At 42.6% G+C, this 24,601-nt stretch overlaps 1 protein-coding gene across 2 annotated transcripts; it reads left to right on the top strand.

Moving 5' to 3' along the window:
- The first annotated feature begins 259 nt into the window (after window positions 1-259).
- spry2 (sprouty RTK signaling antagonist 2) lies at window positions 260-23,895 on the top strand. Of its 2 annotated transcripts, none has more exons than XM_080834313.1 (2): window positions 260-335; window positions 22,058-23,895. In XM_080834313.1, exon 2 carries the CDS (start codon window positions 22,109-22,111, stop codon window positions 23,108-23,110), a length of 1,002 nt encoding a protein of 333 aa, XP_080690439.1. In that variant the 5' UTR covers window positions 260-335; window positions 22,058-22,108; the 3' UTR covers window positions 23,111-23,895. The 2 variants fall into 2 exon arrangements, with proteins under 2 accessions (XP_080690439.1, XP_080690438.1); XM_080834312.1 differs by lacking the exon at window positions 260-335 and adding an exon at window positions 19,838-20,291.
- The last annotated feature ends 706 nt before the right edge of the window (window positions 23,896-24,601 follow it).

The raw sequence follows: 24,601 nt of genomic DNA, 5'->3' as shown, positions 1-24,601 counted from the left end.
TTTAGTTTGCCTTGACAGTTTGTTCCTTATGTATTGTAGTTTTAAACAATGTGTGCACTTGTGATTTTAAAAGCAGGCTTTCTCCCAAGAAGAAAATACTGAAGACTAAAGTATGCAAACAGGAGCCAAACGTCTCAATACTGAACAAAAAATGTTGCTAACTCAAAGGAAATAGACAAAACAGAAGGTCCCAGCACTGTTGGAGAAAACAGGAAAGACAAAATACTTTCACCATGTTTCTTCTCTCCCTCTCTTCTGGGCTTGTGGCATCGTTAAAATAACACTGCTGTATTTTTCTTCCTGAGGTAGAGTTGTCTTCAAAGAGGCTGCCAAAGGTAAGAGGGAAGTAACCAGTCATGTCTCTGTAGATTTGCATTTATCTGTGGGCTTTCTTTTATTCCTCTTTTTAGGCTCTGTCTATGCGATTCAAGGGTAAAAAAAAAAACAATCTGAAGAGCATTCTAGCATTGCCTTTCTCAACTCAGAGGCCACCGGTGCTGGAATTCAAGATCCCTGTGAAAGGCAGCACAGTATGTTCATCAGTAAGGCAAGGGTAATTTGGGTTATGGGGTATATTCTTTACACTACAGTTAATTTCCAAACTATGGAGTGATGCATCCAGTTAAATAAAGGAATATTCTACCGCAATAGCATGGGGAGAAAGTGAAATAAGTAGTGTTGTTAGGAATTTAGAAATTTCAGGTGCAAGGAAGACGTATGGGAATACAAGAATGATTCTGCTTCAATCCTTTATTTCCTCTCTAAGTATTGTCATGTCCTCTCACTGTTCATTTCTGCTCCAAAGGACACTAAGATTTAAGAGGTTGCTGTGCATTTATTGCAGGTGCGTTTATGGATCACAATAATAGTTAGGGGTAGAAATATTTTGAAAAGACATCTCTGCTCTGTGAGACTGCAGAGTGAGGTGACAAATACTCAATGACTACAGCCTGTATGGTCTCACATCGACAACACTTCTCTTTAATGGTGAAACTGCACTGTGGGGTTGCTGCACTTAGCAAACAATATCAGAACAGCTCTCTGCATAAATCTCCTTAAAAGCAAGGTAAGCGTTTTCCTATAAGTTGATTTAAAGCCAGGGAGATCAATCAATAAGCCTCATCGGGGGTCAACACTCTCTCTCTCTCTCTCGCCATTCCTCCTTCTCCCCCTCTTTCTCTCTCTCTGGCTCTTACTTTCACTATATCTTATCCTCTCTCCCACCTCTCTTCCTCACTCATTCTCTCTTTCCATCTCTCTCTTTCCATCCCTTTCTCCTTACCTGACTCTTTCTCGTGTTATGTCTTTCCCACTTGCACTCCTTCTCTCTACCTACCTCCCTCTCTCTTCCTCTCTCTCTCTTCCTCTCTCTCTCTCTCTGTGTAGCCACAGTGGCTCCGGTGTGCTAAACAAGCCTCCAAAGGGCCTCCAGGGGCCCTGGGGATTTGAGCACTGGCTTAAGCATCAGTGACTTCCTGTGAGATCGCCTGACTGCACACTAACCGTGGCCTGAGTAGGGGAGCAGAAGGGATAAAGCCTGGTCCTCAGAGGCTGAGAGGAAACAGGGGGAGGTGCGGAGGAGAGAGGAGAGAGTGAAAGAGAGCGAGACAGAGGGGGGTAAGGAGGAGTGGAGAGAGAAGTGAAAGGAGAGAGAAAGACTGAGGGGAGACAGGAAAGGGGAGGGGGTATGGGGAAGGAGGAGGTGATAGAGTGAAAGGAGAGAGAGAGAGTGGGAGACCAAGGGGACAGAGGAGAGGAAGGCAGAGGAGGGGGAAAGAAACAAGTGGAGAATGGGAATTGGGAGGAGAAGAAGAAGGACCTGGGAAAGGCAAAAAGGGGTGGGGGGTTGGGGGGAGGACAGGTGAGAAAGAAGCAGTGGGTAGGATGGGAGGAACCACAGGAAAGAACAGGAGGATGAATGGGGAAAAGAGAGTGAAAAGAAGGGGCAAATGAGAAATAAGACACAGGATTGAAAGAAAACAAGGATCAAGATAGAATGGTAAAATAAAGAAAGACAGAAGAAGATATAAGTGGAGAGTGGGGGAGGAAGAGTGGTAAAGAGAGGCCGAAGAAAAGAGGTGACGAATACGAGTGAAAAGAGAAGAAGAAAAGAAATGTAGGAAAGGGTAGAGCATAGGAGTGTGGAAGAGGGATAGAAAGGGGATGGACAAGGGCCAGCCACAGCAAGTCTCTGTTAGGCCACCGCTGGTTGATGATGGGGAACCTGGCTCAATCCCTTGAGCGTGGTACACGACCTTCGAGATGGGAACATATTGATTTGAACAGAGCTAGGAGAATGAGAGGCAGAGGAAACCATGACAACAGAAACACATTCATGTCCAAAATGGGTTAGGAGCAGAGCTGAATTCAATTAAACAGCCCTTCATGGGGTGGATCTGTAAATTAGGAGGGGAAAGTAAATCACGCCTCATTAAAATACACTGTTCAACACTTCATACATTAGTTTGTACAATGTGATGTGATGTGCCTTCAAGGCCCATTTTCTTCAAGCACTTGCCAAGTGCACTCTCCAGTTATATGGTCTGAAAATGTTCCCCTTGCGTCAAGGACACAGATTTGAAATGATATGTGCAAAATGACTGAATTACCATTTTGACACTGAAAGAGCAGTAATGAAGAGGTAGCTTTCATAACCTTGATTATGAGCTGCATGCAGTCGTGCTTTTATGTACAGTTTGCATGTTGCTCGGAAGACTTGATTATAAATCTGAGTAGATAAAATCTCTGGCCAGTAATGTGAATTGTCCCTGCAGGTGTTAATTGCATGGCAATGATATTGTTTTCACTAACGACCTGACACAAAGATGTTTTTGTCTGCACATTTCAGGTGAGAAAAGGCCATTACACTCTACTCGAATATTCCTGTTTCTATGGAAAGGCAGCTTTTTATCCTGATTACTCAAGCCCGACAACATGCCCCAGGTAGATAATTACATGCCATTAACTGGTTTAGACATAAAAAGGATTAGTGAAATGTGTTGATGATTTGGTAAAGCTGATTGAACAGTCTGATGGCAAAGGAGGACAGTGAGGTGGATGTGCTGCTAATAAGGTGACGTGGTAAAGTGCAGTGAAGGTAAAACTGAAGCCTCTGGACCCTACAAAAGCCAGAAGGTGTTTTTGGTCCCCAGGGATCTAATCTGCATATGGAGGACTTCCTGTCACTTATGTGGCTCTGGAAGGATTTCAGTGACATTGACCATCTCAGGGCCACTAGGCAGTTGATTTGGTTAGGAAGTCAAAACATGGCCTGACTTTTCCAAGTGGAAAACCCTCCTGTGCATGATGTCCACCCAGGACTGTATTTCCTGAAAATAGTTGCAGAAATCGCTTGCTGCTGTCGATCCATTAGTGCATCAGACCCTTAAGGTTATCTAGCAACCCCTTTCTCAGCCCATTTGAATTCGAACAGTGCTATCAAGGTCGTTGGTTCAATTCCCATAGAGTATGAGTACTGATGAAAAATACTTTCACTAGACTGCAAGTCCCTGTGGATAAAAGCATCTGCTAAATAAGCGGAAATCACTACCTTGCTCTCTCTCTCTCTCTCTCTCTCTCTCTCTCTCTTTCCTTCTCTCTCTCTCACACTCACACACATACACACATGCACACACAGATATATACACACATTCAGACTCAGATAACATCACCGTCTGAGTTTATGTGCCTCTAAAACATGAGGGCAAAAGGTGCAGATAATTCTATTCCTTTCCTGCCTCTTGAGCCATTACTCCCCCCTGGGAAAGACCTATGATATTTTTCTGATCCACAAGATATATGTAGGCCATTTAAATAATATTTTTTGCAAGAGGTACATCTAGTATACAGCCGCGGAAAAAATTAAGAGACCACTTCAAAATTATCAGTTTCTCTGGTTTTACTATTTATTGGTATGTGTTAAAGTAAAATGTACATTTTTGTTTTATTCTATAACCTACTGGCAACATTCCTACCAAATTTCAAATAAAAATATTGTCATTTAGATAATTTATTTGCAGAAAAATGACAATTGGTCAAAATAGCAAAAAAGATGCAGTGTCTTCAGATCTCGAATAATGCAAAGAAAACAAGCTCATATTCATTTTTAAACTACACAATACTAATGCTTACACTTAGGAAGAGTTCAGAAATCAATATTTGGTGGAATAACCTTGATTTAAAATCACAACTTTCATGTGTCTTGGCATGCTCTCCATCAGTCTTTCACATTGCCGTTGGGTGACTTTATGCTACTCCTGGCGAAAGAATTCAAGCAGCTCGGCTTCTTTTCATGGCTTGTGACCATCCATCTTCCTCTTGATCACATTTCAGAGGTTTTTTATGGGATTCAGGTCTCGAAATTGGGCTGGCCATGACAGGGTCCTGATCTGGTGGTACTCCATCCACACCTTTACTGGCCTGGCTGTGTGGCATGGAGCATTGCCCTGCTGGAAAAAACATTTCTCAGAGTTGGGGAACATTGTCAGAGCAAAAGGAAGCAAGTTTTTCTTCCGAGACAACGTTGTACTTTGCCTGGCTGAGGTTTGTAAAAGACCATAAGGATTGAAAAAAGCGGACTGGAGGGTCTTCTAGTTCGTCTTCTCTGATGAGTCCTATTTTCAGCTTTGCCCAACACATGGTCGTCTGATGGTTAGACAGAGACCTGGAGAGGCCTACAAGCCAGAGAGTCTTGCACCTACTGTGAAATCAGACTCATCAGAGAAGACGAACTTAGAAGAACCTCCAGTCCGCTTTTTCAATCCTTATGGTCTTTTACAAACCTCAGCCAGGCAAAGTACAACGTTGTCCCGGAAGAAAAACTTGCTTCCTTTTGCTCTGACAATGTTCCCCAACTCTGAGAAGTGTTTTTTCCAGCAGGGCAATGCTCCATGCCACACAGCCAGGCCAGTAAAGGTGTGGATGGAGTACCACCAGATCAGGACCCTGTCATGGCCAGCCCAATTTCGAGACCTGAATCCCATAAAAAACCTCTGAAATGTGATCAAGAGGAAGATGGATGGTCACAAGCCATGAAAAGAAGCCGAGCTGCTTGAATTCTTGCGCCAGGAGTAGCATAAAGTCACCCAACGGCAATGTGAAAGACTGGTGGAGAGCATGCCAAGACACATGAAAGTTGTGATTTTAAATCAAGGTTATTCCACCAAATATTGATTTCTGAACTCTTCCTAAGTGTAAGCATTAGTATTGTGTAGTTTAAAAATGAATATGAGCTTGTTTTCTTTGCATTATTCGAGATCTGAAGACACTGCATCTTTTTTGCTATTTTGACCAATTGTCATTTTTCTGCAAATAAATGATCTAAATGACAATATTTTTATTTGAAATTTGGTAGGAATGTTGCCAGTAGGTTATAGAATAAAACTAAAATGTACATTTTACTTTAACACATACCAATAAATAGTAAAACCAGAGAAACTGATAATTTTGAAGTGGTCTCTTAATTTTTTCCGCGGCTGTATATATAAGCAATTCATTTCATCCCTAAAATTGGCCAAAACTAAGTTAATTTTTCCTCCTCCCGGTCCCAAGAAAAATTGGGGACATTTTGGTTTTAAGATGTAGAGACGCAAATGATAGGGCTTAGAGTCACATATGAACAAAGAAGTTATGTCCCAAAGAGGAAGGTGTGTTTTCTGGGAAATACTGTCCTGGCAACGTATGACACAGATGTTGTATATTATCTTGTTATACCAAACTGGAAGTGACGTATGTTGCTCGGACAAGCATGCTGCTCAGAACTGTCCCTCTCCGATGTTTTCATTCGGTTGATTAAGAGACCATAAATAGCTCTGAAGGATTTAAGATATTCTTCAGAAATCAAATGCCTTTGAAATGTCATACCATCAAATAAAAATAACAACATGGGGAAAAAAGCTCTCGAGAGACACATGAAGAAAACAGATAGATAGATACACACACACAAACAGACACACACCAACACTTTAAACAGTAGATCAGACTTAGAATTGCTCTCTCTCTCTCTCTCTCTCTCTCTCTCTCTCTTTCTTCAAGTAAAGAAACAAGGCTTTGAAAAGCAGTCCTTAAGATTTGAAACACTGTTCAAAGCAAAGGCATCCAGACCAGTGCAGTGCACTTGCCAAGTGTCCAGGATATCTGATACGTCCTCATTGGGTGACTTAAACAAAGATCTATTGAGAGCGAGGAGAGAGGACTCTGATTGTGGAGGGGAAAAAAACCTCCATCCATGACAGGCATCCGGAGAGAGGGGATCATTCCGATTCTCCGTCCGTCCTCCCAAACATTCCCCCGGGTGGCCTGGAAGCCGCCCAAAAACGGCTTCAAGACTCCGGATGCCAAAGAGGTGTCCGTGTCTTTGCCTGAAGGGAAATCTCCATTACCCTTTCTTTTTGCTTTCGGGCCCCCGAGGACTAGCGGTACAGGTATTTAACCTCTGCACAGATTAAGGTTATCTGAACAATTTAGCGCACGCTACATCACATTATGGCAGATTTATGAGATGAAAATTCAATTTTGCTTCGAGCTTTATAAACTCACAGGAGAGAGGTATCTGGGAATGGAAGCTCATGGATGACATCCTGTTGTTAGTTTTCTCTCTGAGCATCTCATTCTATCTCTCTCTCCCTCCCTCTTTCTCTCTCCTTCGCTCTCTCTCTCTCTTTTGACAGGAGGAGCTATTTATATTAGGTTATCTGCTGTAATTACACAATATCTAATTTACTGTGACACTCTAAGGCCAACGGTTAAGTAAGTTATTACTTATTGTACATATCAGGTAAATCAGACACATACTGTAGATGATAATGACCTTTAAACCGAATGTTTAATAAGTGATTTGAGAGTCCACATGTGTCTAATGGATTTGAGTGAAATCTTCACAGACAACGGAAGAACGACTATTAAAGTCAGCTATTACATTTTAAAGCATTTTATTTGCAATGCAAATCAGTGAGAGTGCACAAATGCATTTGTAAAGCGGATTATAAATAGTAGATCTAAACTAGGCTAATGTTTAATGTTGTGTTAAGACCCTGGGTTGTTGGCTTGTTGGAGGGGTGGTATTAGGGGGTTAATTGAGGAGCTGGCTTAGTGATAATTAGTCACCTTTGCTCTGTAACAAGTCCCTGTGTAAATGTGTTATTATGTATATGGCAAAATCATTACATTGCTTGATGTGATTGGTGTTTAAACCATGCTGATGTGGATATTATGTAAGAAATATTATTCAATTTGGGTTGCCTGAAGAACTAAGTCTATCTGCGGTCAAACAGGACTGTGTGAGTAGGTGTGGTAGGCCTATATCATACTGTGCACATGCAGTAGACATTAAGTTCATCTAACACTTATGCTTATTATCTCACACATAGCATGTGTGAATGATCTATTTAACACCTACCACATACAACACAAGTTAAGTAAAATATTTCACAGTATTCTTTCGTGGTGTAAATTACTAGTCTCTCACTTTGACTTTCCCTTCGCTAATACTCCATTCATAGTGGCACATTCACAATCCAGGCTCCTGCCAAATTTAGCCTCTTGTTAGTTTGGTGGTTTTCATAAGACCACATATCACAGCCCGCTATGCTCTGCTGGGCCGTACTGCTCACAGTTGTCATGGTAACACTCTTCCACCTTAATACCACCTCACGCTAGTTGCTAAGTTCACAGCAGCTGAAACGTGTTTTTAGAATCTTAAGAACTGAGGAAACACAAGGCTTTCAGGTTGTTTTTTTGTTCTCTGCAATGCAGGGAATAAGTGGATGACTCACAGTGGTTTACCTAATGCTAATTGTGGCACAAATTCTTAGAGAAAAACTATTTTAAAAAAAGATATGGAGGGTGACATGTCACAATAATTCCCTCTGGTGGCGAACATCAGTGCTGTATATTAAAACATTAAAAAAATGTAATCAGTGATACCAGTGAGAAATATTTTTCTAACTTGTCTTGTTATCTGTTATATTAAAATGATTGGAAACAATGAAAAGGGTCATTTTCATTATACACAAATTAACATGTTCAGCTCATTGCCACATAAAATGAACCCCAAATAGAGTAGGCAGCTGTGGCAGATCTGAATCTCCTATGTTTTATCAGCTTCATGTTAATGACAGTAGATGCAATAATACCTAGATGGAAGAAAAATCCCTAGATGTTCTTTCTGGATTTAGAGATTTAGGTATGGAGTGCAATACCCTGTGTACGGCTAAATGGGAGATACGAGACAGTCCATGATGGTGATGAAAATCAAGTTCAGAAAGCGTTTGTGAAATGTGGCTTACACTACAGCAAATGCATTCGTGTTAGCATGTGTGCCACGTAGGAACTGAGCTGTGACCTAAGCTCCGTGTTCTCCATCTCAGCTTTGAGAAACAACTGTTCCACAATGAGAAGAAAAGTCTTGAGAGAATGTATATTCTCCATATCCTGGTAATCTTGTTAGTGGTGGGTGGATCTAGGACGCATCAGCCTTGGGATGGAGGCATCCAGTAAAGTTTTCCTTAAAGACCTTGCAGACACAGCTATTACTCAAAAGCGTGTGTTGAATATCTGGTGCCATTTATTTATCTCTCTTGCATCATGGGACCAAAGCCAGAAAGTGTGAGAGAGAGAAAGAAAGAAAGATAGAGAAAGAAAGAAAGAGAGGATTCATCCACTTATATTGTATTAACATCAGAAGTTGGCCCCCAAAGTCATAGAGCTCTCATGTATTAAGTCTCTGATGGAAAGGGCTGTTTTGGGGGGGATTATTATGGCAGTGAGACGAGCAAGCAGCAGCTGGTTCCTATTTTTTTTTTTTTTCAGAACGTTAGGCATACACAAAGGCTGTTCTGATAGGCACTGTGTGTGACCTCAGGGCAGTACACTGAAATTATGATTCATCTTTAATCATGCAGCTAACACAGAAAAATTAGCAAGTCTTACCTTGCAGGTATCATTGCTTTTTTTTAATGGGCTTCAACTTACCACTTAGCGCTTGTTGATTGTATGTAAATGCAGGTAAGGTAGATGACAGGTTACACCAAGGAATGTGTTGTGAATTAAATTAAATGTCAAACATTAGATGGTGTGTTTAGAGACGTAGCTAATGGCAATGAATGGGACTCATTTAAGTCAGTCTTACCTGAAAAACTGTTTTTAATGTGGTAGCCAGAAATGTTAAGAACAATTTGTCGTGCAGTACACGTCCTTTTGGAGATAGCTGTATCTAAATCCTCAGGTAAAGTGGTTTACTAGGACTCTTAATATAACACAGGTAATTACACTTAATTTGGGCTCTTATGTCATGTGGTTGGGAATTTCCGAGTAGAAGACGAGGGAAAGAAACTACCCAGAGGCATTGCACCTAGAATGAATGAGTCCACATGTTTCAATGCATGTTCAAGGAATCGAAATGTCCAAACATATTTATCTCAAAAGCTCAGTTAATTTTCTTATTTCTAAGTTATGTGGGGATCGTAGGGAAGACTGGGGTAAGATGAGCCAGCTGATCCACCACTTTTATCTGGGCAGCCACACACAATTGTTACCATGTGACCCTAAATTAAGTTTGCATTCTCCATTTGTATCTTGCTGCAGAAGAAAGAACCATGTGGATAAAGTTGTAGGCATATTTGAACAAAAAAACATATTTTTGCCCGTCAAAGGCATTTTTTTGTTTTTGCATGTTAGGTGCTATCAGTCTCACATCAAAAGCAATTTATCTGAGTTTAGAAAGTTGAAGTTGATGAACTGGCCATGTGTAAAATATGTGAGTGAATTAGCAAAAGTGTATCTCTTGGTCGCTAGACTAAGCACTTTCCCCAAAATGGCTGTGGGGGCAAAATGAGCCAGAGCCTTGGGGGTAAGATGAATCACCATTTTAATATATTTTTTGTTTTATTTGTGTTTGATCATAACAATGAATAACTGACATCATATTTCATATTTTAGATGTAGCATAAAAGCAGTCATGCCATGTAATTACAGAATAAAAACAGATTGGGGTTCCACAGTGAAGCATCACTATTGTTTTGCAATCTGAATAATCCAATTCAATTTTACTTACAGTATATAGCACCAAAACAATAAAATTGTCTCTAGGCACTTTACAGAGCCCAAGGCCTGAACCCCCTTAGAGCAAGCACAATTAAATAGTATATTCCGTACATATGTGACATGACAGTGTTTAGTTTGCAGTAACATGGTTATTCAGAACATTATATGACATGTTGGTGTTTATATTATGTTTATAGCCTAAAAGGTTTGTAATCATGCCAAACATAAAGTTGAGAGATTACACTGAAAGTGAAAGACAAATCATCTTGGAACGTTCCTCAAACTCATAAAAGTTTAATTCAATAGACTTTCATGTTTACTTCTTCATCATATAAAGACTTGGCAAACCATCTTTAAGTTTCAGAACTGTGGTTCAAATCTAAAGTTTTAATATATATATACAATATATTTCCTGAACACCAATAAAATCAGCAGAATGGGGGTTTACATTTTTAGACCACTTTTTTTGGGACCCCATATGTTGTTGTCTTTTTGACTTAAGCACACTGGTAAGGTTTAAGTTAATGGCACACACCCTGAACTTAAGCTTTATGCATTAAGTTCCTGTCTCATATTCCCCTGGCTTTAGGTTAACTTATCCTCGTCTTACCCCACTCTCTCCCAAACTCTAAAAGGTTAAAATGTTCACTGGCTATTGCTCTCATCATGAAGAGAGTAATCTGTCCAGTAGATCAGCAATTACATTGGATTATTGCTTTAGGATGATGAGAATTTAACTCAAATCAGTCAAACTCAATATAGTGCAATGTAGCTGGGACTGAATATGGCATTATTCAGAGAGATCTGCTTTTTTTTTTTTTGCTTGATGGCCGTTTCAGTCTGTTACTGATAGTATATGGAAATGGCTACCAAGTGGCAACATTTCGAAGAGGAGATTTAACAATCTAACTGATGACTACTTTAGGCGCCTGAATCCCACAGGCTTATCCTTCAAGTCAGGCCAGATGGCACGTTCTACGGTGTCCGCAGTGGAGGATCTGGTTTCATCCCCCACCTGCTTTGTTGTCCCTTCTTCCATGCTTCTCCAGTTTTTTGTTTTTACATTATTCTACTTTACTCCAAATTACTCATACAGCATTAACTCAAAAAAATTGCAAACTGTGAAAAATAAGCCTATCATGTAGGTGCATATTAAAATGTAGACTGCAATAAAATTACATTTGATATTCAATTTCCTCCATCACGGTGTCTCCCACTGCCGTTTGAGTCGCAACACTTGCCCAGCGGTAAAGGGAAAAGGTTGTATCTTTTCCATTAACATCACCATTAATCAAAAATTGAGGGAGGTGCACATTGTGGTTGGGGAAATGATACTCCAAAGCACTTAAATATAAATGGTCTCACTTGAGTGACGATGGGCTCATGAAAAGAAATGTTAACCATTCTGCTGGGCCTCTATCACAGCCAAGCAGACAGAATTTGAAGTCAATTTGCACCAGAAAAGGGCCCTCCATTTCCACTCTGTAGCCATGGCTATTAGGAGAGGTGCATGTGTCAGAGCTTTATCGAGCCACTCCTGTAGTTTTTTTTACACTTCCCTATGAAATGTGTTAAGAGGCCAGAGACTGCACTGGCAAAGAGGTTGGAGGAAGCATGTTTGAGAGTGGCCCCAGAAACTTGAACTCTGCAACAATAAAGTGGGATTGATCTATCTGTTCCCTTCACAAATGGCCATGTCTCATATCATTCTAATTTGTGTCTTCATATACGGGCCTTCATGTGCAGACAGGGATGAGCTAGTTTGTGTCATGTACCGAAACAAACAGATCGGTATTTAGTTCTGAGAAGTACTTTCTGTCTCTACCTGGCCCAAAGGCTTTATTTGTTCAGGACTGATTGATATTAGGGATACACAAGCACACCACACACACACAAGCACACACACACACACACACACACACAGACCATCTGTCAAGATAAGCAGGAAGCCCGAATGAAACTCTCAGACATTTCTGACGCAGCTGTGGGTTTATATTTCATACATCCTTAATGATGGCAATGATGAAACACTCAGTAATCAAGTGTTTCTTAAGAGTGCATAAATCAACATGGATACTCCATAAATAAAACACAAAGTGATACCCCTTAGATAAACAGAGCATGAAGACCTGAACCAATCTACCCAGATACCTCGAAATCAAAGCACTTCTAAAATTAGAGATGAACACGGCTATGAAATTGATATAAGCACACCTCAGCGGAAGAAGGGGCACCTTCGGTGGAACACATCGCCTGTCAATCAATCTCAGCTTTGTTTTGAGAGTCATGATGATGGCTTCGCTCTCGACAAATGCCCCCCTGAAGCCAGCAGATGCGGACTGTTGACTGTGATTAAGCCGAGGCCAACAAACACACAGAGCACAACGCCAGAGCGTCTCCTTTCAAAATGCACAAATGTTAACATCACGCATGACTACCTGTCTATAGCTGTGTCTGTCACAGCTGGGGTCAAACACGGACAACAGGTTGGGATGGTTTTATTTTTTTTCTTTAGCACTGTAGCCCAGTCTCACTATTTTTGCCTAACATGCCAGAAGCACTTTTCCTCATGAAGGAAGCTGAAAGCCTGGAGGGATTTGGCCATGAAATGTCACATTTAGAAAACTTGGAGCACACTTGGAGCCTGAGAAAAGTAGAAGAAAATGTGCTGCGGGGACTCCAGAGTGAACTTTTCCTGGAAATCTGAATTATTCACCCAATGCTGTCAGTCCTCGGCGGATGCTCTTAACATACAAAAAAACAGGGAAATGGATGTTGCTGCACTGTTTAAAAGTTCGAAAGCCAATGATATTCATGATGAATTTAAACACAGTCGCTGAGTGGGGTCATGTTGGAAAAACACGTTTATACTTTAGTTTCCTTTCTGCCAATCCCTCGACAGCATTTCTGTTGAGTTAGTTTACCAGTGGCGACATAAAAATTAGGAGCATTTTGAGCATGCCATTTCATCCCTCTTAACTTTGCCATTTATCTCTCCGAGCACTTTGAAGATATGAATGAATTTCAATGTTTGGGAGCCGGAAGTTACATTTTCTCATTTGCAAAACCTAATGTGAAATCTTGGTGTGAAGTATTAGTTTAAATACTGACGAAGTGCAAACCATTACCATACAGGACGTAAAAATGTTTTTTAGTACCTTCTAGTACCTACGTCCCAACCTCTGTGTGTCATCTTATTATCTTTACGATATTATTTGACACACAACCATGGACATAATATGGGCACAACATGCTTTCACTGCTCTGGCTTCATAATCTCAAAGCACCATGAACTCTGCTTTAAATGCATGCAAAGGATTCTGGGAAGTAGCTATACACCCTACAGTAATGCTAAATATTGCTCTCTGAAAGAGAGTGATACATCCAGTAAGTGCACTTCTGCAAAATGCATAACTGTTTATGCTCCCTGAAACACACGTATCCTGCTAGATTTACATTGGCGGAAAAGAGTCATAACTTCTGTGCCGTCTGCGGGTTTTCTTTTTTTCATACTCTTTAACGCAAGGATGTTTCTGGCCGTACGATTTGATGTCAATTTAATTCTGATCATTCCAAATCACCCGTAGCCTTTATGTGCCACTCTCCCCCCATGGCCCACTGCACCAGCCTGCCAGTGAATGGTGGGTGGGAGCCAGATTTTTTTTTCTCTTTTTAAGGATGGAGAGCTGTAAAAAGAAAAAAAGCAGTGCCTGGGGAACAAAGCTTGGCTGTGTCTAAGAGTGTAAAACATGAGCAGAAGTTTAGAAGAACACCAGAGAGAGTGGACTGTGATCGCTGAGAAAGAACGAGAGAGAGAGAGAGCATGCATTTGTGTGTGTGTGTGCGTGTGTGTGTGTGTGTGAGAGAGAGAGAGAGAAAGAAAAAGAGAGCAGACGTGTGTGTGTGTGTCAGAGAGAGAGAGAAACAGAAAAAGAGAGCAGGCATGTAAGTGTGTGTAAGAGAGCGAGAGAGAGAGACGGAGACAGAGTGTGTGCATATGTCTGTCAGTGCATGTGTGTGTGTGAGTGAGAGAAGGAGAGACTGCAGACAGGGTTCTGTCCTTCAACTCAATACATTTTAATGAGAATTTTTTTCCCCCTGCATTCAAATAAGGGCCTGAACAGTCCAAACTGTGTCTCTGGAAGACTGAGCCACAGTTCTTTTCCTCAAGTTGTGTTTACACCGCAAAATGAGGTACTTAAATTGAGATTAGGCCTGTTTATTTAATGAATAAACACACTTGATTTATTATTTGTTTTAGAGGGATGTGTGTGCACTCAGAAATCATTGTGTTATTAGGAACCATGGACAATTTAATCAGAACCTATTAACAAGATGGATACGATGATTGCAACATGGCACTCACTAAGTTGAAGAGGAAATGAGTGATTTCTGTCAATTTGGGAGTGCATTTAATTGAATGAATGTGGCATCTCTCTAAAAACAGGCCTACAAACCTACGAACAGGAGGAAATGATTTGTGTGTGCTGCTAACTAAGGAAGTTACGGTGACTTAATTTGACTAAACTACCTGTTACGTCTGTCAGAGCTTTAGCTGGATTTCCCTCCATGGATAATGATTCCAAAAGCAATTAAAAGTGAGTGGGACGCATGACATATAACCTCAGTTTACTAGTCAGTGCTTGCAATTTCTCACCACCCTTAAGTCATGGAAAAAAAACTGATGCAGGAGACAAAATGCTTCCTGGGGTGCTAGACGTGAAAATATGTTGTTGGTTTTTTTTTATGTGTGGGTGTTGGTGTTGAGCAACCAATAAAACAAGAAATACTTACCACAATAAAAACACCACAGGCTTAACAGCTGAAATTCCGTTTATTTTTTGTTTAGGGGGTGGGGGGGGGGGGTGGTTGGTGGATGGAGGGAGTGGATGTTTGTTAGGCTCATTAGCTTCCTCAGTTTTGTTTACACGGCCACGTCTTTCATGTTTACGGCTTTTTTTTTATGACGGCTGTTGAGAGGTCCATCTGGAAAAGCACTTTGTGAGGAAACGCAGACCGAAAAAGATGGGATTGTTATTCATTTCTTTCTCTGGAGGAAGAGGGGCGCTTGCCAAATATCCATTTCTCTGTCCCACAAGGTTGCTGGAGAAGAGGATGTAAAAACAGGAACTGCGCAGTCTGTGTAATGGCTTACATCTGAATCTGAAACGTGTGTGTGTGTGCGTGTGTGGTGTATGTGGAAATACCTAAGCAAATGTGTGTCTGTGGGGATGAACAAACACCCAAGCGAGTGTGCGTGTGTGTGTGCGTGTGCTAGGAGGCCATGTGCAAACTCTTCTAAAAAAATTATCTGTGTGTGCATGCATGTGTGTGTGCGTGTGTTTACAGCTGCAGGCCAAGATGGGGGATACTGTAACTTGCACCCCTTGTGATGACCAAATGCTGCAGGACAGGCTCACATGTGGAGATGAGTGCAACTATAGCACGCATGCTACGTCTGCAGGGAGAGTGAAGCACTTGGAAACCACTGAGCCCTCAGAGTGGAGTGATCTGGCAGGAAGCCACGTGTTGTCATCCAAACTCGGCTTCTTCGAGACAGAAACACAGCAAACGTTTTCAAGGCTGTACTGCTGTCTTCTGTCTTCAGCTTTACTCCTGTGAACAATGCGCTGCTGATATTGTTTGGATGCCATAAAAAAAATGGAAGACATTTTTTCTGGCTTTGTGGGGCCATTCGGAGTGAAGGACTTTTTGCCAGCAACTTTCCTCCCAAACAAATCTCTTCTAACTGCCACTTTACAAACATAAGCTGTTGCAAATCAACCACACAGCAACTCAAATAATGAAGGTGTCACGGAAGGAGATATTCCCCCCAGCCCCCCCTAAACTCAGTATCCTAATAAAACATCCGAACAGACAACAGGGGAAGAATGTTACTGGTTCTGCACTTACTACATGGCTACAACACATATAATGCGACTACACATCAAGTGTCCGCAGGTCTTGTGCACATAACTACTTCATTACTAAGCACAATGTATTTATTCTCTTGGACCATGTTATCGAAAATTACATAAATTACATTAATGAATTAACATACGTTGAGAGCTCTAGCATTCTTACCATAGCTGTTCTGTGAACTGGACTTACCTGACCTGTCACAAACTGAGCAGGCCCAGGGTACCACTATTCACTCAGCATCACGAAGGGCAGAGTTTTCATTATAGCACAAATCTGGCAACCATCAGTGGCAGCGGCAGCCTCACTTGCTAAATGACGGCAGTGAGTGAGCGAGAAAGAGAGAGAGGGAAGGAGAGAGAGACTGTTGACCGCCTTCAAACCACAGGAGCGGTTTTATACTAGCGGCTCAGCTTCCTTGGAGATCCGCCTGACCTTGTGTAACGGCTTCACGTAACCTGACTTAATTGGGCTAACAGGCCGCAGAGTCGGCGATTGCGGTGGGATGAAAAAAGGGATCCCTACTGCTACACTATCAAACAGCTTGGGCTGTGGAGGAGAAAAAACTAATTATAGGGCTGCATTCTGTTTCCTTCCGTTGCGGAAGACACACCAGGGGTCAATTTCAGTCGGGTTAACACACGTACATGCAGTTTATTTATTCTGTCTTTGCTGCAGTCTTTCTCTCTCTCTGTCTCTCTCCCTCTATGTCTCTCTCTCATTCCCTCTCTCTATCTCTCTCCTGCTCTCTCTATATCTAAGTCTTGCTTCCTCTCGTGGTTTTTCGCTTTTCTCTCTCTTTCTCTCTGGAATGTCAGTTGTCGAACAGTACTGTTGTGATGTAACCCCCCTGCCTACTCTAAGTTGTTTCCATGCCACAGATTTACTCTGAGGTTTCTGGTGGGAAAAAGAAAAGAAGAATGTTCTAGAAAACACAGTTTTTAATTAGTCATAAATTTCACACACAAAAGCAAAGCCACCCATTCATTTAAAGGTATCAATCTTCTTAATGGTATTGGAAGCCATGGAATATCAATCATGGGCAGTTGTTAGGGGTTGACATTAAAGGTTAGCCGCCATTGCCAATTGTAACTGGTTTACAAGCTGTCATATTCTGTGTGTTTTCATTAAACACCAGTTGTCTAAATAAATAAAACGCACCAGTGACGAGCCAAAGGATAGTGGTGTGGTAGCTGGGCTGGGTGGAAATGACTGTGGCTTTGCTCTAAGTGATCTTCATCGGTGTAACTCTCCAGTTTGGTCGAGACACCGGCATTCATCTTTTAAGCGTTGAGGCGACTGGATGGCTTTGTTTAAGAGTGCAGATCCAGTGATTGATCCACCGCCCCCCTTCCACCCCCCCCTCACCCCCGAGCCCAAAAAACCTCAGTGTGTACCATTTCCGCTGCGTCCTCTTTTCATCTGCACAAACACGAGGATGTAGGAAGAGGGAGGGATGGAGGGAACGAGGGATGGAGGGAGAGGGACAGCTGTTCCTTGTATGAGACAGGAAGCAGGGTTTGAAATATGGCTCAGGGGGTTATTTTTGGCTGACGGGGCCAAGCACTGAAGCTGGGTTATGCAGCAGGAGTCAGGGGGGCCTGTCTGATTCTTTCTTTCTCTCTCTCTCTCTCTCTCTCTCTCTCACTTCCTCTGTATCTCTACCTCTCTGTCTTTTATCGCTGAAGGACCAGACAGGGTGCAGGTTATGATGTTAGAGGTTTTATTGTTTTTGGATGTTAAAAGAGATCTACCCATCTAATTTCTCTCTCTCTCTCTCGCTCTCTGTATTTACCTCTCTCTCTTTCTCTCTCACTCATACTTCCCTTGTTACCTCTCGGGCTCTCTCCTTCTCCTTCTCCTTCTCCTTCTCCTTCTCCTTCTCCTTCTCTCTGACTATGTTGGACTAGGAGAATCTGGGCCTGAGGAGCAGTGGGAGTCCCCTGACAGAGACAATGGCGCTGTCACTTACCTTTCCCCCCCTGAAGGCCCCTGAAAAGAGGGCCCCGAACAATGGGGGCCACTCAGCTGGAGGTCAGGGGACCCCAACCCTTCATTGCAGCGAGCAGCATTCAGACATTTTGGGGTGGCGGTGGTGGTGATGGTGGCTTAGGGGGATATTCCCACTTGCAAGATTTTGCTTTAAAGTTTACATTCAATTAAATAATTTTGTCAATAAGATATAAAAGTGTAAGTGTATGTGACTGAGTTGAGTTAAGAGTCCCAGATAGCCTTTCGCGTCTGTCCCCATAATACTGGGGTTATGGTACCCCCACCTCCCTGCGCCTGTTGTTTTCTTGAATTCTCTCCTACTTTGAAAAACAAAAGACAGACAAAGAGGAGAGTTCACCAGCTGGAAAGGGGTGACAGAGAAAGTCAAAGGGGGCCCACTCTCCAAGTGGCCTACATTCACTTGTCAAACCACTTCCTGCATGGCAGGCCCTCAATGGCCTGTCTGTCATACTGCCCTTTTGTTTGTGAGGGGGGAAGCCATTTCCATACTTGGAGAAACCTGAGTAATTTATGTAGACCAGCCAACCTTTTCATGTGCTTCAGTGACTGGGGAGGGGGGCTGAGAATGGGGAAGGTGGGGGGCTGCAAATGCTCATGGCAAGCCCGAAGCGTTAGACTGCATGGAAGAGGAAGTCGTATTTATCAAGTTAGCAATGCGACAGCAGTCAAGGAGAGCAACAGCTGGTGAGGATGTTTCAGATTATTTGGTGGATTCCTGTAAAAGCGTATTAAAGGTATAAAACATGTATAAAGATTACAAAAAAGGTTCTTTATATTGCTTGTGTTGTCAGAGGCATAACAGATGAGAATAGGCGATCATGTTAACTTGATGAGCTTGTGACACCATGCAAAAAGTAATAAAGACCTCTGGGTCCATTACACCACTAGGGGGCACTAGTTCATTCGGTGGCCTTTTGGCGTACCTTCTGATTGCGCTAACTGCTGTTAGAAATAAATGAGGCATGTTTGTTTAAAAAATGCCACATTATACATATTTACATGTACTTTAATCAAGTGGCCTTAACATGTAATGTTTTAGATGAGAGGTTTACATTGAGGCATTTAAAGCCTATCAGCATGACAAAGAATTCTGACACTAAAAATATGCATTACATACAGTACATTGAATTAATGTTGAATACAGTTCCCTTTAATATAGATAGGGGAAGACCAATGTATTAATAAGCACCGACTAAAGACTAAGAGTTCACTAAAACTTTCCTTAAAGTTTTCAGCAGAAAGAGGCCCTTACTGTCACATTATTTAAATGTTATTACCTGAGGTACAAGGTGCAGCGGTGACGCCATTCAGGGGAAGAAACAACAACAGACAATCGAGCAATAAACGGTTCCACTGTATGTATGTAGTGAAGCAATAAAGAGACTGTTCCAATTGATGCTTCTTGAAGTAGACTTTAGTACAAGGCTATATCTAAAATAACACAACAAAATAAAACAACAAAAAACTTTTACAAACATCCTTAGTTAAGTACATGTGTACTTATTCTGAAAACTTGCAGTTTAATCTGTAAATCATTCTATTCTAGTTTTCATAAGGTTACATTATGTATTTGTCTATTACTCGAGATGTGGATCCTAAGTGGAAAGGCACTCGATCAGTTTTGACACTAAAAACTTTCAGCCTGCCCTTCCACGGACGAGAGCAGTTGGTGGGGCAGAGAGAGAGAGAGATGGAGAGAGAGAGAGAAAGACTGAATGCTAGTCCTGTAGAGCCAATGAGCTGGGACCGGATACGATATATCCTCTGGGACAACAACTGCTCTGTTCCCCCCCTCCCCACTTCCACATGACGCCATTTACAGCATAAACCCGACCTCCTCTCCGGAAAGAAAAAAAACAAGACGAGAAAGAAAAACTTGAAAGCAGCACAGTGTGCGATGCAGCCAAACATCCAACAACCACAGCGACGAGTCTTGAGAACTATCCAGCTTACATGCGTGCTCGCTTGCTACATTTGATGATAAACTTGCAAAAGCGCTGCCGTGGCTCGCGAAAGTATCTTTGGTGGGATTTTGTAACTTGTTTTTGTACTTAAATAAGTTCGTCGGCGAATCCTCTGATTGATTACTTCTTGGCTGCTGGTGGTCGCGTGTTCATGTGGATTGGAATGCGCTTTCGTGCGCTTTTTATGCGTAAAAATCGAAGTGATTTTGGACATATATGTGGAACCATATCTCTGAATGGGATTTTTGTGGATGTGCTACCAAATGGACTAAGATCCAGCGTTGGAAGAAAGTTTACTAATTCTGGATATTATTATTACAAAACAAAAACGGAGGCTTTAGTGGTGAAAACACGGTGAGTTTTTTTCTCCAGTTATACTTTTTTTGCGGATTCGTTCCGTGAAAACTTTGAAACAGTGAAATCAATGGTGTTTTATTAATGGAATAATCATTTCGGGCCGTACATTTTATCTCCTGGAGTTCCCGGATAGTCCCGCAATGACTTTCCCTAAGCATAGACTTGCCTATCTGCGCTGTTCTTCCCACTGTTAAATGTTTATTCTTTATTAAGTGTATGGATATAATCAGGTATAACATTTACGACAGAATTAATGTAACGAAAGTATCTGACTTCCATGAGTGGTTGGGACATAACTAGGCCTACTGCCTGAAATAGGGGTAACGTTATATAGCTGCAAAGTTATACACTGAAAATAGTTACCTACACCTTTTAAATTGTAATTTTCTATGTTAAGGTCCAAGTCATAAAATAAACTTTTTTAGGTCCTTGTTCATTTTAAGTGTGGTGTGGAATTGTTATAAATACAAATAATCTGCGATGCGTTTTATTTAGTTATTTGACAACTATGCATTCCTATGTAAATGCACGAAGGGTATAATATTTCCCCTTAAGCAAGTTTTAGCCAAAGTTGGCCATCCGTTTGTCTGTCAAAGCCCCACCCCAATGACAGCCTTAAAGTTTATTTGTATCTCTCTCTCTCTCTCATTCCCTATTTTTCGCACACACACACACACACACACACACACACACACACACACACACAGCCCCCAACGAGGTTGCATGCAAGAAGAGTTGTACTTTTTACGGATCATAGTTTTCTTTATATATTTCTGGAGATTTCGGATATTAAGCCGTTTGACATTATAGAGTATGAACAGACAAAACAGTGGACTTCCACCTGCTATGGTTTTGGAACACTGTCACTAGAACCTGGCTAAGCAAGCGTGGGAGATCTGCGTCCTTACGTCTTTAGGAAGTGTTATCGAAACAGCATCGATTATATTTTATCAGTAGTCATACAACACTGGCTTCTCTTTGACTTTTTACATGCTGTGTAAAGTTTTTTCTCTTTTTTCGCCCATGTGTCGATCTCCCTTGAATAGGTCCTTTAAAATGGATGAGGGTGTTGTGCACTATTTGTTATGGTAAGAAGCTCCACAGCATTGTAATTCAATGGAGGTGGCAAGGCTCACTTGCCCCTTGAGAGTGTTACAAGTTTGTACATTTACAACCAAGCTCATAGCCTGGATGTGTTGGAGAACAGGGGTGGGTTCCCTTATTCCCTCAGTGCATAAACTGTTCAACAGAGGTCACTCTTAAGAGCCAAACGTTCATTAAATCATTGAGATGTTTATCACATCAACCAAGAGGAGACTCCATCTTTTTCTCAGCCCACACACTAACATGATTTATTTTCTCTCAAAGACAAATTGATTTTTCTGTTGGGGAAGCTTGATGCATGTAAGGTTAAGTAGCAAATGCTGGCAAGCCCACTGGAAAAGGAGGTGCTGCAGGTAGCATTATCAAAGGGACAAGCTCTGGTACATTTCCATGACCTTTTGGTGAGAAGATGTAGTAGCCCTTCAACCATAGATACTGGGCTTCTGTTCTGTTGACATGTATGCCCCTGGTATCATTCTGTCTCTTTGATGGAAATTGATAGGTGGGAGGGTTTGTCACCTCTCTCTGTGTGTAGGGAAAGGTTGGTAAAATTTGCATAGGGAAAACTAACCATGAAAACAAAACCCCTTAACGCATGATGAATGGGTGTGTGTACTCTGGAACCTGCTCACACACTCTCTGACCTCTTCCCCTGGCAGGTCTTCAGATGTGTTCCCCGCCTGACGGAGAGAGCCCTCATCAGAGTACCGATGGAGACGAGAACTCAAAATGGCGGCGTGGGCGGCAGCATGTCCGGAGGCCTGCTGCGCGCTCTGCGTGACGGCGGCGGTGGCCGGCCCCAGACGGGGGACTTGAGCGAGCCCCTCCGCGAGCCGCCTGTGCTCTCCCTGGACCAGATCCGCAGCGTGCGTACCAGCAATGAGTACACAGAGGGCCCCACTGTGGCCCCACCGAGGCCCCTCTCCTCACAGGGGAAGCCCGAAGCGGACTCAGGGATGGGGCCCACGACCCAGACGGTCACCCTGACCCAGAGCGAGAGCCCCCTGGAGCAGCAGCAGAGGGCCCCGCAGCGGACTTCCACATACCCCCTGCCGACGCACTTTGTGCCCCAGGACACCCCGGGACGCTCCTCCAGCACGGAGAGCTCCCGGGCTCCCTGCGGCAGGACTAGTACCGGCAGCACCTCCTCGGAGCAGAGGCTGCTCGGCGGCTCGCCTGTCATCCCAGAACGCGTTGTCCGGGTGCAGCCGCCCAAGCGCTCGGAGATCAAGCCAGATGACCTGAAGCCCCTGGCACCCAATGTGGCAGGTGGCGGAAGAGGAGATATCGAGGGCTTGGGCAAGCACGCGTACCACTGCGAGGACTGCGGGCGGTGCAAATGCAAGGAGTGCACGCGCCCACGGCACCTGCCCACCTGCTGGCTTTGTGGCCAGCGCTGCTTGTGCTCAGCTGAGAACGCTGTGGAGTATGGCACCTGCGTGTGCTGCGTCAAGGGCCTCTTCTACCACTGCTCCACGGACGACGAGGACACTTGCGCCGACAAGCCCTTCTCCTGCAGCCAGGCTCACTGCTGCGCCCGCTGGTCTGCCCTGGGTGCCTTGACGCTCCTCCTGCCCTGCCTGCTCTGCTACCTCCCGGCCAAGAGCTGCCTCGCGCTCTGCCAGGGTTGCCACGACCGCGCCAAGCGCCCAGGCTGCCGCTGTAAGAACACCAACGTTGTCCACTGCAAGAACATTGATAAGCCCACGTAGAGGCAGAGAAAGCAATGGTTTAACCCCAAGGAAAGGCTAGGGAAGGGTTGGGGATTGGTGGAGTACAGGTGTGTGGCGGGGTCTCGGATGTGAGAAAAGGTTACGAGTGTGGGGGGTGGGGGAGACGGACAGCTGGGGGTGACTTCCAGCTGGGATGGATGGAGTGGTGACGTTGGAGCTGGCACTGTAAGCGTGACATGCCTTGTGTTTCCTGGGAGCTTTTTGTTTTCCTTTTTTCCTTCCCTCTTTCTTTTTCACACTCCCAGGTGTCATTCTTAACGTGGGGTGCTTGTTATGAACCGTAATTGCCTCCCCCATACTGTTAAGCTGAAGACCAGGATGTTAGCCCTGTTGACATTCAATAATACGACTGATATGTTAAGGCAACAGTCTTTTCCTGACTAACTGTTTGTGAATAGTATCTTCAAAGTATGTAAATTAGCAAATTACCTTTTTTCCTGTCAGAGATGTTTTATTTTTGTACATATAATATTTCAACTGTGAAAAGCATTGTGCCAAACCAGAGGCACCTTGATAGATCCTTATACATATTAAGATATAGACATCTATATTATGTTGTACATTCATGTGAATGTAAGTCAATCAGTTTTGATATATTTGCCTTACAGAAGAAATACCTTCCATGAATTATCCCCTCAACTTTACTTGTAAATTGTACAGTGACATGAAGAAAAAAAAACTTTATTTTCTAATTTCAACACATTGTTAGTGTAAAGAATATTTATTTGAAGTTTTATTATTTTATAAAGAAGTATTTATTTGGAGAGGCATCTTATAGGAATCACCCCGTTTTGAAATAGCTCTTTGTTGTTGCTGCAAACAAAGATGACAAGGGTGTCATTTGATGCATATGTTCACTATGAAATAGAAAATATATTAACGTTTGAAATTAAACTGTGGATTCCGTTTCTGTTTGTGTGTGGGCGTTCTGGTGGGGGTTGTCAAGGACACGCTACACGTGTTGGGTACTTCCGTTAGAACGTTATGGGGAAACTAAAAGGAAGATGCCTTCAGATCAAAATAAAATCAGACTGAGAGAGAGAGTAAGAAAACCAATGATCTGTTTGGAGTGTTAATATGCGTTATGTACACTGACATCCTATTAAAGCTTCAAACTGCCAGGGTTAACACAGAAAGAGTAGCTTTGGGGTAAGACTGTGCACTTGTGTCTTCCAAGCATCCATTGACCATATGGTCACATGCAATGAGAGCCAAATTGTTGTTGGACCATTGGCTGAACACCCATACAAAATTGAACACGGTGCCAGTGATGTGATCATATAGTCTAGCCTACATGAACAGTCTTGAATGAAAACCTACTGCAGCAGATATGGGTGCGCTTTCAAGTATCTAGCCGGCTTCTTCCTAACTAAAGCCAGTTGTCAGAGCAAGACAAATTCTTGATGACCCAAATGACCCTTGTCTCTTACAAAAAACATGTCTTAGTAGATGGATGACGTCTGGTATTGT

The sequence above is a fragment of the Sprattus sprattus genome (genome assembly GCF_963457725.1).
Source record: "Sprattus sprattus genome assembly, chromosome: 3".
Taxonomy (NCBI): domain Eukaryota; kingdom Metazoa; phylum Chordata; class Actinopteri; order Clupeiformes; family Clupeidae; genus Sprattus; species Sprattus sprattus.
Note: the sequence above shows the minus strand (reverse complement) of the source record. Positions and strands in the feature narration are given on the sequence as shown.

Bases quoted from the DNA above. Each gene is read 5' to 3' on its own strand.
- spry2 (XM_080834313.1), top strand. From the start codon at position 22,109: ATGGAGACGAGAACTCAAAATGGCGGCGTGGGCGGCAGCATGTCCGGA.